The 13,433-nt window shown below is 43.7% G+C and overlaps 1 protein-coding gene across 3 annotated transcripts in view; it reads left to right on the top strand.

The window, feature by feature from the left end:
* RNLS (renalase, FAD dependent amine oxidase) overlaps positions 1-13,433 on the top strand; it is a 114,032-nt gene that overhangs the window by 79,482 nt on the left and 21,117 nt on the right. For 2 of the 3 annotated variants that reach the window (XM_033940225.1, XM_033940227.1), the window contains exon 6: positions 699-874. In XM_033940225.1, the coding sequence (XP_033796116.1) occupies positions 699-874 (176 nt within the window). The remainder of the gene's footprint in view (positions 1-698; positions 875-13,433) is intronic. The other variant, XM_033940226.1, reaches the window with a different exon arrangement.

The following is a 13,433-nucleotide window of genomic DNA, read 5'->3' as shown; positions in this document are numbered from 1 at the left end:
CAGAATATCCAATAAATATAAAAAAATGTACTGAACTGAAAGACTCATGTTGACTACTTAAAGACCTTATGTGGACTATTCCGTAACTGGGACTTATTTAATCACCTATTCTGGCTATTTTCCTTTATAGAATACTAGCATATCCACTTAAATATGTATTTAAAAGTTAGGCATCAGCACCTCTGGTATTAGGTTTTAGTACATAACTACTGGAGATATACATACAATTTATAGAATTCAATAAAGGAGTCTTTTACTAAGGTGCACTAACCAATTTAGCGCGCCTTAGTAAAAGACTCCCTAAGTATGTAAGTCCTGCCCATTCCTGCCCTTGTTTATGCTCTCCTTGCAAATATGTGCTATATAAGTTAAGTGGATATTTACTGAATAGGGCTTAGGCAGAATTTTGGCAGTTGTATGCATATTTCCATGCATATACACACGCAAATATTATTTTAAACATTTTATGTGGATAATCGATGAGAAAATGTTAGTGCCCATGTCATAGAATTACCCCCTGTATCTCTAGAGGTTTCCTGTAATTTACAATTTCCAGAGATTTTCCTTGATTGAATGCAAATAGCTATCTTGTCTCCAGTCATTTAAACTAAAGAAAACCTTGCGAAAAACAGAATTTACTACTTTTGTCAAAGTATTTCATAGCTAAATAGTCTTTTCTTCTCCCTCATGCTTTGCAGAGTCTTCGGTAGTTGGGCCTTCTATTGTGGTTCACACTGGTGTGCAATTTGGAACTCAATATTTGGAAAGTGACAAAAAAGAAGTACAAAAAATGATCCTGCATCAGCTGGAAATGCTCTTGCCAAACCTTCCTCATCCAGCAAGCATCAAGTGCCATAAATGGAGGTATTCACAGGTACTCTAATTAAACATTACTGTGAACAGCTGCAATACTGTTTACAAAAGAAGTATATTAGTAGCAGTTTAGTAATTATCCTAGGACAAGCAGACAGCATATTCTCACATATGGGTGACTTCATCCACGGAGCCCCGATGCAGACAGCTTCACAAGCAGACTTGCTTGAAGAACTTTTAGAACGTTCACGACTATCGCACCGTGTATGGGTGAGTGCCTTTCCGCCCAACATAGGACATGCGTCTCCTCAGTTCTAAGTTTTCCAAGAAGCTGAGAAGCCCTCGTTTCAAGGCTCTGCGCGAGAGTTAGTTTTACTCGTGTCTTCTCTCACCGCGGCTCCTGTATTTTCTTTTTCTTTACAGGGTCGCTGTGTTATGCGTGGGTTTTTTTTTTTAAGTCTTTGTTTCATTTTTTCAGTCATGTCATGGCGGGGTCTGGTCTGCGGCCTCAGACTGCGTGCTTCAATTTAGCTGCGGCCGTGTTTCATTCCATGTCCCAGCTGGTCACAAGATTTAAGAAGTGTAACCGGTGTCAACGCGCGATCTCCCTTACTGACCCACATAAATGGTGTGTGCAGTGTTTAGGACCTGATCATCATCCGGAGTCGTGCGCCTGCTGTACTACACTTCAAAATCGAGCTCTTAAACATCGTTGAGTTCAGATTGAAAAAATCTTCAGAGGAATGGATCTTTCTTCAACTAAAGCCTCGACCCCGATTGTGGCCTTGACTTCGACTCCGTTGAAGCCTTCTGTGGGGCCCAAAGCTTCAACCTCGACCTCGCTAAAGCCTTCCTCAATGGGGAAGTCCTCATCCTTGGGGAAGTCAGCTAAATCCTCTCCAGAGGGGCCGTTATCCTCTGTGTCTCCATCAGACAAGATACCCAAGCTTACCTGATGGAGTCACAAGCCATTTCAACAGCGACCTTGGTGGACCTGGTCACTTCGAGACTTCCCAGGAAACGTGTCTCAAAGTCAAAACAACACTCTTCCTCAAGGTCGTCTTCTTCAGAGTCCATAGACACACCAACTGTACAAGCTCCAGTGGTCTCAGTGCCAGCTTTGCAGAATATGTTGGAAACTATTCTGCATCAGGAGTTTGGTAATATGCTTGCCAAATTGACTCCTGTCTCGACCCTGCTTCCTGCTGTCCAGCCTGAGCACTCAGCAGTAATACAAGGAGTCGAGTCCTTGAGAGTGCCTCGAGATAAATCTATACATTCTGGGCAAGGAGTTGAGTCCTTGAAGGTGCCTCGAGATACATCTGTACAAGGAGCTGAGTTCTTATCAGTGTCTTGACTTCGATCTCCAACCTACAGTCCTACCTCTACACATAAGGCATTGCCTTCTTCAAGGCACAGGGCGAGGACTCCTCGACATTCTTCATCGAGGCTGGATTTGACTCGATCATGGGCCCGTGATTCGAAACATAGTTCCTCTTCACATCATTTGTCGAGGCATTCATCGACGCCCCGGTCTTCTTCATGAGACAGACCTTGTTTATCGAGGCATCAAGACTCTTTGAAATCTCCAACTCCTTTATCCAGGCAACCTATTGTGGAGCCTCAGCATTCTTGCCAGTCGAGTTCTTCTCATGCGAGGTTTTCTTCACCAGTTGGTTCTTCAAAACAAAAATGTTCTGTGTCTCCCACTCGTTCTAGAAGTGGGTTTTCATCTTCATCTCTACCTATGGATTCAGACCTGTGGTACCAATACTCCAGAGAGGTTTCACCTTCTTTCTCTGTTCTCGTTTACCTTCACCTCAACAAGGTCACTCCTTTTCTGATTCAGTGTCCTTTACTAAATTCTTATATCAAATGAGTAAGGATCTCAACATTAAGAACATAAGAAGTTGCCTCTGCTGGGTCAGACCAGGGGTCCATCGCGCCCAGCAGTCCGCTTACGCGGCGGCCCATCAGGTCCATGACCTGTAAGTGATCCTTTGTCTAAAACCTTTCAATACCCTTTCATCATCCTATCTCTGTCTCTATCTATATCCCTCAATCCCCGTATCCTTTAGGAACTTGTCCAATCCCTCTTTGAATCCTCTTAATGTACTCTGTCCTATTACATCGTCCGGAAGCGCATTCCAGGTGACCACCACCCTCTGAGTGAAGAATTTCCTAGCATTGGTTCTAAACCTGTCCCCTTTCAATTTTTCCGAGTGCCTCCTTGTTCTTGTAGTTCCCAATAGGCTGAAGAATCTTTCCACCTTTTCTATGCCCTTCATGATCTTGTAAGTCTCTATCATGTCTCCTCTGAGTCTCCACTTCTCTAGGGTGAAGAACCCCAGCCTTTCCAGTCTGTCTGCATATGAAAGGTTTTCCATACCTTTTATCATTCTTGTCGCTTTTCTCTGAACCCTCTCAAGCATTTCCATGTCCTTCTTTAGGTACAGCGACCAATATTGGACACAGTATTCCAGATGCGGGTGCACCATCGCGCGGTACAGCGACATGATGACTTCCTTCGTTCTGGTTGTAATACCCTTCTTAATAATACCCAACATTCTGTTGTTCTTGCTAAGTTGATGAGGCCTCCATTTGAACCAATTTCTTCGGTTCATCTGAAATATCTCACTTGGAAAGTGGTCTTTCTCATTGCTCTCATGTCTGCTCGCAGAGTCAGTGAGCTACAAGCTTTAGTAGCGGACCCACCTTTCACAGTATTCCATCACGACAAGGTGGTCCTCCGTACTCATCCTAAATTCTTACCAAAAGTTGTTTCAGAATTTCATCCCAATCAATCCATTATACTTCCAGTGGTTTTTTCCAAAGCCTCATTCTCACCCTGGAGAAACAGCTCTTCATACTCTGGACTGCAAGCGTGCTTTGGCTTTCTACTTACAAAGGACTAAGCCACACAGATCTTCTCCTCCACTTTTTGTCTCCTTCGATCCAAACAAGTTGGGACATTCAGTTTCCAAGAGAACCATCTGCAACTAGTTTTGAATCTCTTTCTGCTATGCGCAGGCTGGACTGCATCTTGAGGGTTGAGTCACAGCCCAAAAAGTTAGAGCCATGGCGGCATCTGTAGCTTTCCTTAGATCTACTCCTATTGAGGAAATCTGCAAAGCTGCCACTTGGTCCTCGTTCACCTCTCATTATTGTCTGGATTCTTTTTCCAGACGGGATGGCCACTTTGGCCAGGCAGTATTACAAAATTTATTCTCCTGAATTGCCAACACTCCCACCATCCCATTCTGGTTAACTTGGAGGTCACCCATATGTGAGAATATGCTGCCTGCTTGTCCTGGGATAAAGCACAGTTACCGTAACAAGTGTTATCCAGGGACAGCAGGCAGATATTATCACAACCCACCCACCTCCCCTGGTTGGCTTCTTAGCTAGCTGTCTGAACTGAGGAGACACTGAGAAGATGCGCTTCCTACGTTGGGCGGGAAGGCACTCGCACATGCACAGAGCGGCAGTCGCAAACTTTCTAAAAGTTCTTCAAGCAAGTCTGTTTGTGAAGCAGTCCGCATCAGGGCTCCGTGGATGACATCACCCATGTGTGAGAATATCTGCCTGCTGTCCCTGGATAGCACCTGTTACGGTAAGTAACTGTGCTGAATGGCATTTTCAAAAGGATGCAGGTCATTTTTTTCTCTATTCTGAGTAAACTTTTATGAAAGTATGACAATATGCATAGAAAAGTAGAAAATTACAGCAAATAATGTATCTGCCTATCCACAGTAACACAGTAAAAGATGGACAGATTAGATGTATTATGCTGGTCTTTATTTGCCAAAAAGATAGCCAGAGCTGAGTCCACCACTCTGTGCATCCCCATTCATCCATGCTTAAATGCTGCAGTAGAGGTAGTGGAGACAAACACTGTGTGTGAATTCAAGAAAGCATGGGACAAGCATGTGGGATCTCTTATGGAGAGGAGGAGATAGTGGATACTGCAAATAGGTAGACTAGATGAGCCATTTGCCTTTATCTGCCTCTTTGAGTCTATGCCAACCATATATAGTACACACAAAATAGGGGCAATAAGCTTAAATCATTCAAAAATCGAGTGATTAAAGAAAATATCTTAAGTGCAGAAAGAAAATCACTCTTAATAGTATTTATAATGTACAGTATCAACGTTGATAAATTTTATGCTCAGAATCATGGAGGCAATAACTGGGGAGAACATGATCGAGACGTTCAAATATCTCATGAGCAAAGCTTCCTCCTTCCTCCTGTAACATCAGGAGGAAGCTTTGCAAATTGTTTTATGATAAATATGTGAGACATATTCTATCTTTTGAGTCAATCACGCCCGTCATTAGAAATCTTTTGTAAATCATTGTTGGTTCCCTGAAGCAGGAACGAAACGTGGCATGTCGGAACCTGCAAAGCTATAAGATAAGTTTGCCGTTCGGTGAAGAAGTATTTCCTGGTGTCGCCATGGAATCTTCCCCCCCTTAGGTTTTAACAGATGCCCTCATGTCGATGTGGGACCCTTCAGAAAAAAGATTTCTTCCTCCACTTCAATGTGACCCGTGATGTATTTGAATGTTTCTATCATGTCCCCCCTTTCTCTGCGCTCCTCGAGAGAATATAAGCGCAGTCTGGTTAGGCATTCTTCGTATGGGATGTCTTTAAATCCTGAAACCATCCTAGTGGCCATTCTTTGGATCGACTCCATTCTCTTCACATCCTTTTGGTAATGAGGCCTCCAAAACTGGACACAGTCCTCCAGGTGAGGTCTCACCAGAGATCTGTATAATGGTAGTATGACTTCAGGCTTTCGGCTGATGAAGCTCCTTCTGATGCAACCCAGCATTTGTCAGTTAAGCTTCATATGGCTAAAAAAATTCCACTTATGTGTCTTCACTATATCAAAAACAGTGGTGAAAAACTGATGCACAGTAGCAGCCCCCCAAAAAACACCTCACATCCAGCATGCCAAAATCTCACATACAAGCATTGTGTGAAAAAAGATTGCAGTGCAGAGGCACAGTCAGAAATATTGCAACCTGAGCAAGGAAAAAAGAAAAACTTAGCTATCCACAAAGTCCCAGCTGTCTCCAATCAGGCTTATTCGCAAGCCCCACTACCCAGGCCTCGTGGATAAGCAACCCACCCACGAGGGCCACGCTTATCCACGAGGCCTGGGTAGTGGGGCTTGCGAATAAGCCTGATTGGAGACAGCTGGGACTTCGTGGACAGCTAAGTTTTTCTTTTTTCCTTGCTCAGGTTGCAATATTTCTGACTGTGCCTCTGGACTGCAATCTTTTTTTCACACAATGTTTGTATGTGAGTTTTTGGCGTGCTGGATGTGAGGTGTTTTTTTTTTGGGGGGGGGCTGCTACTGTGCCTCATTTTTTCACCACTGTTTTTGATATAGTGAAGACACATAAGTGGAGTTTTTTTAGCCATATGAAGCTTAACTGAGGCTTTTTCTCCACTTTTTTTCTATCTTCTTTTTTTCAGACTGTGGGTGTATATGTGATGTGTGGGTGGCCTTGCAGTGTCCCATAAGACCCTTGAATGTTCTATTTAAGGCACATTTTGAGGTAAATGGTGGTCAAAGTTTGTCCCCTTTTTGGCTTTGAAGCCTAGAGCGATAGCCTTAGAAGCCACATTTTTTTCTTAAATTTCCCTGTAAATGTTTAATTAGTTTCCAAAGTAAGGATTTTGGTGTTTTTTTAAACATTACAATTGGAGAAATTTCTGAAAGTTCATCAGAAATGATTGTTTTTTGGAATTGTAGGAGGTTAAAGTGAAATATTATGCTCTATTATTAGATAGGATTTTTTTTCCTATTTTATTCCCTTAAGTTTATTTCCTATCTTCTAGATGCATGTACTTCCCTCAATGTGGGCTAGATGGAATTTCCTGTTATCATTCGTTATTGATTTTCTGTATTGATTTTCCATATTCTGTATTTTATTTTGTTTTAAACAAGAAAAATTATGGGAAAAAAAGCCATGGGATAGGAGACTGATTAATGGATGGAAAACAGAGAGTAGGGCCAAATGGCCATTTTTCTTAGTGGAGGTGGGTGAATAGTGGAGTGCCACAGGGATCTGTACTGGGACCGGTGCTATTTAACTTATTTATAAATGTTCTGGAAATCGGGAGGACAAGTGAGGTGATGAAGTCTGCAGATGACATAAAACTATTCCAAGTTGTTAAAAAAATGCAGACTGTTCAAAGTTACAGAAAGACCTTTGGAAGACAGGGCATCCAAATGGCAAATGAAATTTAATGTGGATAAATACAAAGTGACCTATTCACACAGCCCCACTAAACTACATAATCACTTTAAACTAAATGGAGGAAAAAGCCTCAGGTTCTGAGTGAACTGTATTGCAGCTCTAATCCCCAACATCACTGGCATAAAAACCTTCGTTTTGCTAAACGAACTGGCTTAAGAAATGTATGCAAACATGAGCACAGTACAAAAAGTATTTTTCTGTTTATACTGTGCTCAAATGTTTGCAGAAGGGAGTAGGCATCCTTACCGCCCAGCTTTTCAACAAAAAGATATAGGGAGGTCAGGTGCTGGCTCGGGAAGAGGGGGACAGACCTATGGCAGGAGGGAGTGGACATCCGTCATGCTGATTTTCTTTTAAAAAGGACAGAGATGTGGGGGGTTCGCGGCATCGGGGGGGGGGGGGGCTTGCAGCTTGGGGAAGTTGGTGGAATGGCCCACAGCCCAGCAAAGTGTTATTTGGGGGGTCACTTTTTTTTCTACTCTCCCTGCCGGCCAATCAGCAGAACCGGCAGGGTTCCCCTAAAGCCACCAATTGACAGCCTCAGGGCTTCCCCTGCGGGCTCAGTAGATTGCGACTGAGCCGGCAGGAGAAGCCCCAAACAGCTGAATGGCAGGTAAAACCAAGAAGCCGCCATCTGCCTCATGGAGACCTGTGGCTCAGTTGATCAAAGCAGGGAGAGCAGCTTGATAGGAGGGAGGAGCTGTGCCTAGGATTGCTCTTCTGAGCAAGTGCCAGGCACAGTTCCTCCCCATTTAATGCGCCACACAAATAGCATGCTTATCATTTGCATGCTATTGTGCTGAGCATAGTCAGTAAAATAAAAATCGCTCCCACTACAGTATTTTCTACCTTGTGGTCAGAGCTTTGTGCATCTGACCCCAGAGGCGTGCCTTAAAGTAGTGCCTGTGAGGGACTTGATAATTGAGGAGTGATCTAGGGCAGTGTTCTTCAACCTTTTTACACCCGTGGACCGGCAGAAATAAAAGAATTATTTTGTGGACCGGCAAACTACTAGGACTAAAATTTAAAAACCCCGTTTACGCCCCATCTCCATGAGCTCGGTCCCCGCAAACCATCTGATCCCATCTGCACAAGCCGCAATTATGATTTTCTATTGTACATATTTCATTAAAGTATAAAAAGAAACAATATTCTGAACAATTGTGATTTTATAAATACAAATATACAGAGCACGGACCAGCAAAACCCCTGTCTCCCCTCCCCTTCACATATATCCCCGCTACTATCAAGAAAACTGAACAAGCCAAGTTATTATAGAATGCTACATAGAAATATCATGCTAACAGAATACTGCAGTCCCCAGTTATGTCTCTAGCAGGATATATATTTCAAATCTGATATATTCTAATGACAAAATAGAAATAAAATTATTTTTTTCTACCTTTTGTTGTCTCTGGTTTCTGCTTTCATCTTCTTTTCACTCTTTTCCTTCCATCATCTGCCCGTTCCATCCAATGTCTGCTCTCTCCCCCTTCCATATGTATCTGACTTCTTTCTATGCCCCTCTTCCCTGTCCATCCAGCCTGTTCCTCTTCTCTCCTTTTTACATCATTCATTCCAGCTTCACTGCCTTCTTCATTTTTATCTCTCCTACACCAGATCTAGCATCTTTATCCCTCTCTCATTTCTCTGCTGACCCCCTTTCCAGCATCAATGTCTCTCTACTTTCTCATTCCTCTCTCTCCCCTTTCCCTCATCTGATCTCTCCATTCCACCCTGACCCCCTTCCCCTCCTGTAATCTCCCTGCCAGCTGTTTCCTTCCTTTTTTATTTTTCCCTTCCCTTCCTTTTTTTCCTCCTCCCTTCCCTCCTCCCTCTATCCAACATTAACTCTCTTCCCATCCCTTTCCCTCCTCCCCTTCCAGCAGCATCTCTCCTTCTTTTCCCTTCCCTCCTCCCTCTATCCAACATTAACTCTCTTCCCATCCCTTTCCCTCTTCCCCTTCCAGCAGCATCTCTCCTTCTTCTCCCTTCCCTCCTCCCTCTATCCAACATCAACTCTCTTCTCTTCCCATCCCTTTCCCTCCTCCCCTCCCAGCAGCATCTCTCCTTCTAACTCTCTCCAAATCCAGTAACAGCTCTCCCTTTATCCAGCAGCTTCCCTGCATCCTACAATGGCTTCCTCCCCTTCCAGCATCTCTCAGTACTTGCCTGCAGGAATTTGCCGGTAAATCACTGCCCTGGCAAGTAGGAGAGCTGGTGGGAGGGGAGACAGCCACTGTGAAGGCTCCCCAGGATCTTGCTCGCACACGCTGACCATCTCCCTCCACCTGCACCTGAATCTGCAGCTCTCTCCGCGGCCCTCTTCAGCAACTCGGCAGGGGCGGCGATCAAGGCAGGCTGCCGACGTCGGGACCTTCACTCTTTGAGTCCCGCTTGTTTCCTGTTTCCGAACAGGCTAGACTCAGAGAGGAAGGCCCCGACGTCGGCAGCCTATCTTAATCGCCTGAGGCTGGGAGGAACATTAATGAGCAGGAACCGCAGTCGGCAGGAAATTTAACTGCCGACTTGATCTCGCCGGCCCTGCATGGACCGGCAGAAATTTTCTGCGGACCGGCGGTTGAAGAACTGTGATCTAGGGCATGGTATTCAGGAGTTGTAAATACTGAAAGGGAGAAAAGAAGGTGTAAGAATGTATCAGCACCACAACTCTGGAATTCATTACCATTACAGTTAAGAGATGAAAATAACTTAAGCGATTTTAAAAATAATTTAAAATGCTTTTTATTCAAGGATGCCTTTAACTTATAAATTACTTTTGAGCTCTTCCTCTTTCCCTTTCTTCTTCTTTTCCATGCTTCTTTTCCTAATTCTTTCTTTTTTACGTTGATATCTTTTTCATCATTGTATAAATTTATTAGCTCATTATATATATTTGTTATGTAAATCCTCCCTTTTTTTTATTGTATTTATTGTATAAACTGCTAGTTTTATAGTATCTTATATGTTATTTCTTATTTTAGTATTATGTTTAATTATATGTCACTTTTATATATTGTAATTCGCTTAGAAACAATTTTAATTAAGCAATTAATCAAATATAAATAAATAAAACTTAAACTTAATGGAGTTCCTGGAGTAACAATCTGTGATAAAGGAATGGAATTCATGATATTTCATCTTGCCTTTTCAGTAGTAGTTCAAGGCAAGTGATATTGAGGTACACTGGTGTCAATTATTTACTCGCCTCCCACAATCTACTACTTCTATTTAACACTTCTATAACACTGAAGGGCATGCACAGCACTTTTTGACATTAAATGGCCAGACTCTGCTCGGAAGAGCTTACAATCTAACTTGGACAGACAGACATGACATAGAGGGTTGGGGATGCAGAACCCAAGTTGAGAAGAGTTAGGAGTTGAAAGCAGTCCCGGGGTGGTGGCGCCCTGCATCACTGTGCACTATCCCCTCTTCCCTGCTGCATGAGTGCCCCCCCCTTGACACACACACACTCTTTCTACCACTTGAGAGCCCCCTGCCCCCCTGTATACCTTTTGAAATGTTAGCCAGCACGGGCAGCATCTTGCACCTGCTGCTCTTACCAGCCTTGGCTTCCTTCTGACTTCACTTTCTGGTCTTGTGACCAGGAAGTGATGTCCGAAGGGAGCCGAGGCCAGCGCAAGCAACAAGTGGATGATGATGCTTGCGCTGGTAAACGTTTAAGGAGGTATGCAAGGGGGAAGAGAGGTGCCAGTGCCCCCCCCCCCCGAATATGGTACCTTGGACCGTACACCCACATTACGCTACTGGCCAATGCATACAGCATCTAGCTTAATGTACACTCAGTGGCATAGTAAGGGGAGGCAGTCTGCTATGGATGCCAGCACACCTCTTCTCTTCTACCCCTGCTCCTTATCACTCCCTCCCACTCCTGCACATGTGCCTCATTTCCCCCCCCCTTCAGTCCCGCACCTAGGAAGTAATATCAGAGGGAGAGCTGACCCAACACGGACAGCAAGTTGGTGATGCTGCTCACGCCAGTCAAATTAAAGAGGTATGGGACAAGGGAAGGGGTGTGCACATGGTAGGGAGGGCAAGGAAGAAGCGGAGGACCAGAGGGGAGGGTGGGCCTCTCACCCTTGCTAAACCACTGTGTATACTCACTGGCTGATGACAAGGATGATAAAGAAAGCCTCAGCCTTAAGAAAGGAAAAAAAACCAAAAGCCTGCAGAAATTGTATGCACACTTACAGGTTGGAGACAACCTGATGAGGGAGTTCTGAGAGAAGATAACATCTGTCTGGGTTAAGTGAACATTATTTTGCTCTGTACTTTGGAAATTTTAAAGGTTAAGATAAGAGAGAAAAAACAGTTTGAATTTACATGGTCTTGTCACATTATGACCACCTGTTAATATCCAGAATAACCATCTCTGTCAGCATGGATAGCAGCCAGACACCATGGGAGTGGCTCACTAAGAAGCCGGATGGTTGCTAGAGGTATCTGTAGCCATGCAGATTGCAGTGTGTCCAACAGTTTCTGACAGGTGCATGATGGTGGATCCAGTTATCGAATATGTCAATCGAGGTGGTCCCAAATATGCTCAGTTGGGTTAAGGTCTGGGGAATTCAGATGCCAGGGAAGTAGCTGGAAATCTTGGTCATGCTCTGCAAATCACTCAAACAGTTCTGGCAGTATGACATATCACATTGTCCTGTTGAAAGATCCCTTCGGCCATAGGGAAGACCATCAACATGTACAGGTGTTCTTGATCGGCAAGAATGAAGACATACCTGTATCAGCTGAGAGTGTCTTCCAGAGGTATCAAGGGACCCAGACATAACACTACCGCTACCAGCTTGTATACGTCCAACAATGGTTGCTGTTTGTTCTCAGCGATTTCACGCCTGACACGCCAGTGTCCCATCTGTTCAATAGAGCTCAAAACATGATTCAACGTAGAAGGAAACCCTCTGCCAGTCAGTGCAAGTTCAGTGTCAGTACTCTTGTGCAAATTGCAGCTGTTTTTTGTGATGAACCCTCATGAACACGGGTGCAGTCACCAGCTGTCTGTTTCAGAGCCCTATTTGTAAGAGCGTTCGCTGCACAGTCATTTTGGACAAACATCTGGAAGCTCCCTGATTTGTTTGGATGGTGAGTTGCTTCACAGTAGTGTGCCGATTGACCTGCACCAACCTGCATAGCCGACATTCACCTCACACATTGATGGCTCGTGATGCCCCAAAGTTACTACGTCGGGTCATTGAAAAAGTTCCATTCGTCCACTCACGGTATACTTTAACCACAGAAGCCCATGAACAGTTTACAAACTGCCATTTCCAAAATGCTGTCATTCTTGGCCTGGTAGCTGATAATCATGCCTTTTTCAATGTCTGATAAATCATGCTTTTTTGCCCTATGACAGCCAGGGTTGCTATATTGGCAACTTGCTGACATCCCACCTTATATACCCATGAAGTCTGCATTTGTTTATTGGCTTTGCATCCCTGACATCAGAGGTAGGTAGTGGTCATAATAATGTGACTCAACTAGCAACCTTTATGTATTAACAAGTTTCAGACTCCATTTGGGAAATGTAGATGGTGCAGATTTCCTTTTGTAATATCTGTGACACCAAAAGAATTTCAGAGGCATCTTCACAATGTATAGTGTGAGAGAGGTGACTTGTATTGTAAATGACCTGCTAGTCTATGGCTGTGGAGATACCATTGAGCATCCCAAATGGGCCATGATTGTATCTTGAAGCTGTCTTAGATTCAGACATTAGAGAACTGACCAAGCAGGAAAACAAATAAATTGGTGACCTCGGAGACATGGTGCAGCTGAAATGCCTACTGAGGGAGGCGCCGGTGTTAGGATTCTATGATATCAATGCTGATCTTGCAGTGCAGTGGTAAGCTAGACAGCATTATTAGGGGCATGCCTTTTGCAAATAGGAAACATTTACATTTGCATCCCAGGCATTGACAAAGGTGGAGCAAAACTATGCCCAAATAGAGAAAGAGCTTCCAGCCATAGTTTATGCAATGGACGGTTTTCACATTTGCATCTGTGCTAGTCAGGTGACTGTTCAAACTGATTACAAACCATTGAGCTTCATTTTCAAAAAAACCCTAGCAACCCTACTATAATGACTACAGAATGATACTTTGACTTTAGACATATTACTTTGAATTACATTATGTACAAGAAAATGAGGTGGTCCTTGCTAATATATTAAGCCGGGCTTTTCCACTGGCAGCGTAACAGATATTTTCATACAAGAGTTGACATTATTTGTCAAAGAAATGTCTCACTCTGAGATAGCATTGTTGGCAGCACCTGAAATGATAAATATTATTTAGCAAGCTGGAGAAAGTG

Source organism: Geotrypetes seraphini, chromosome 4, assembly GCF_902459505.1.
Source record: "Geotrypetes seraphini chromosome 4, aGeoSer1.1, whole genome shotgun sequence".
Classification (NCBI taxonomy): domain Eukaryota; kingdom Metazoa; phylum Chordata; class Amphibia; order Gymnophiona; family Dermophiidae; genus Geotrypetes; species Geotrypetes seraphini.
The sequence above is the reverse complement of the archived record's forward strand: the minus strand, read 5'-3'. Positions and strand labels throughout refer to the sequence as shown.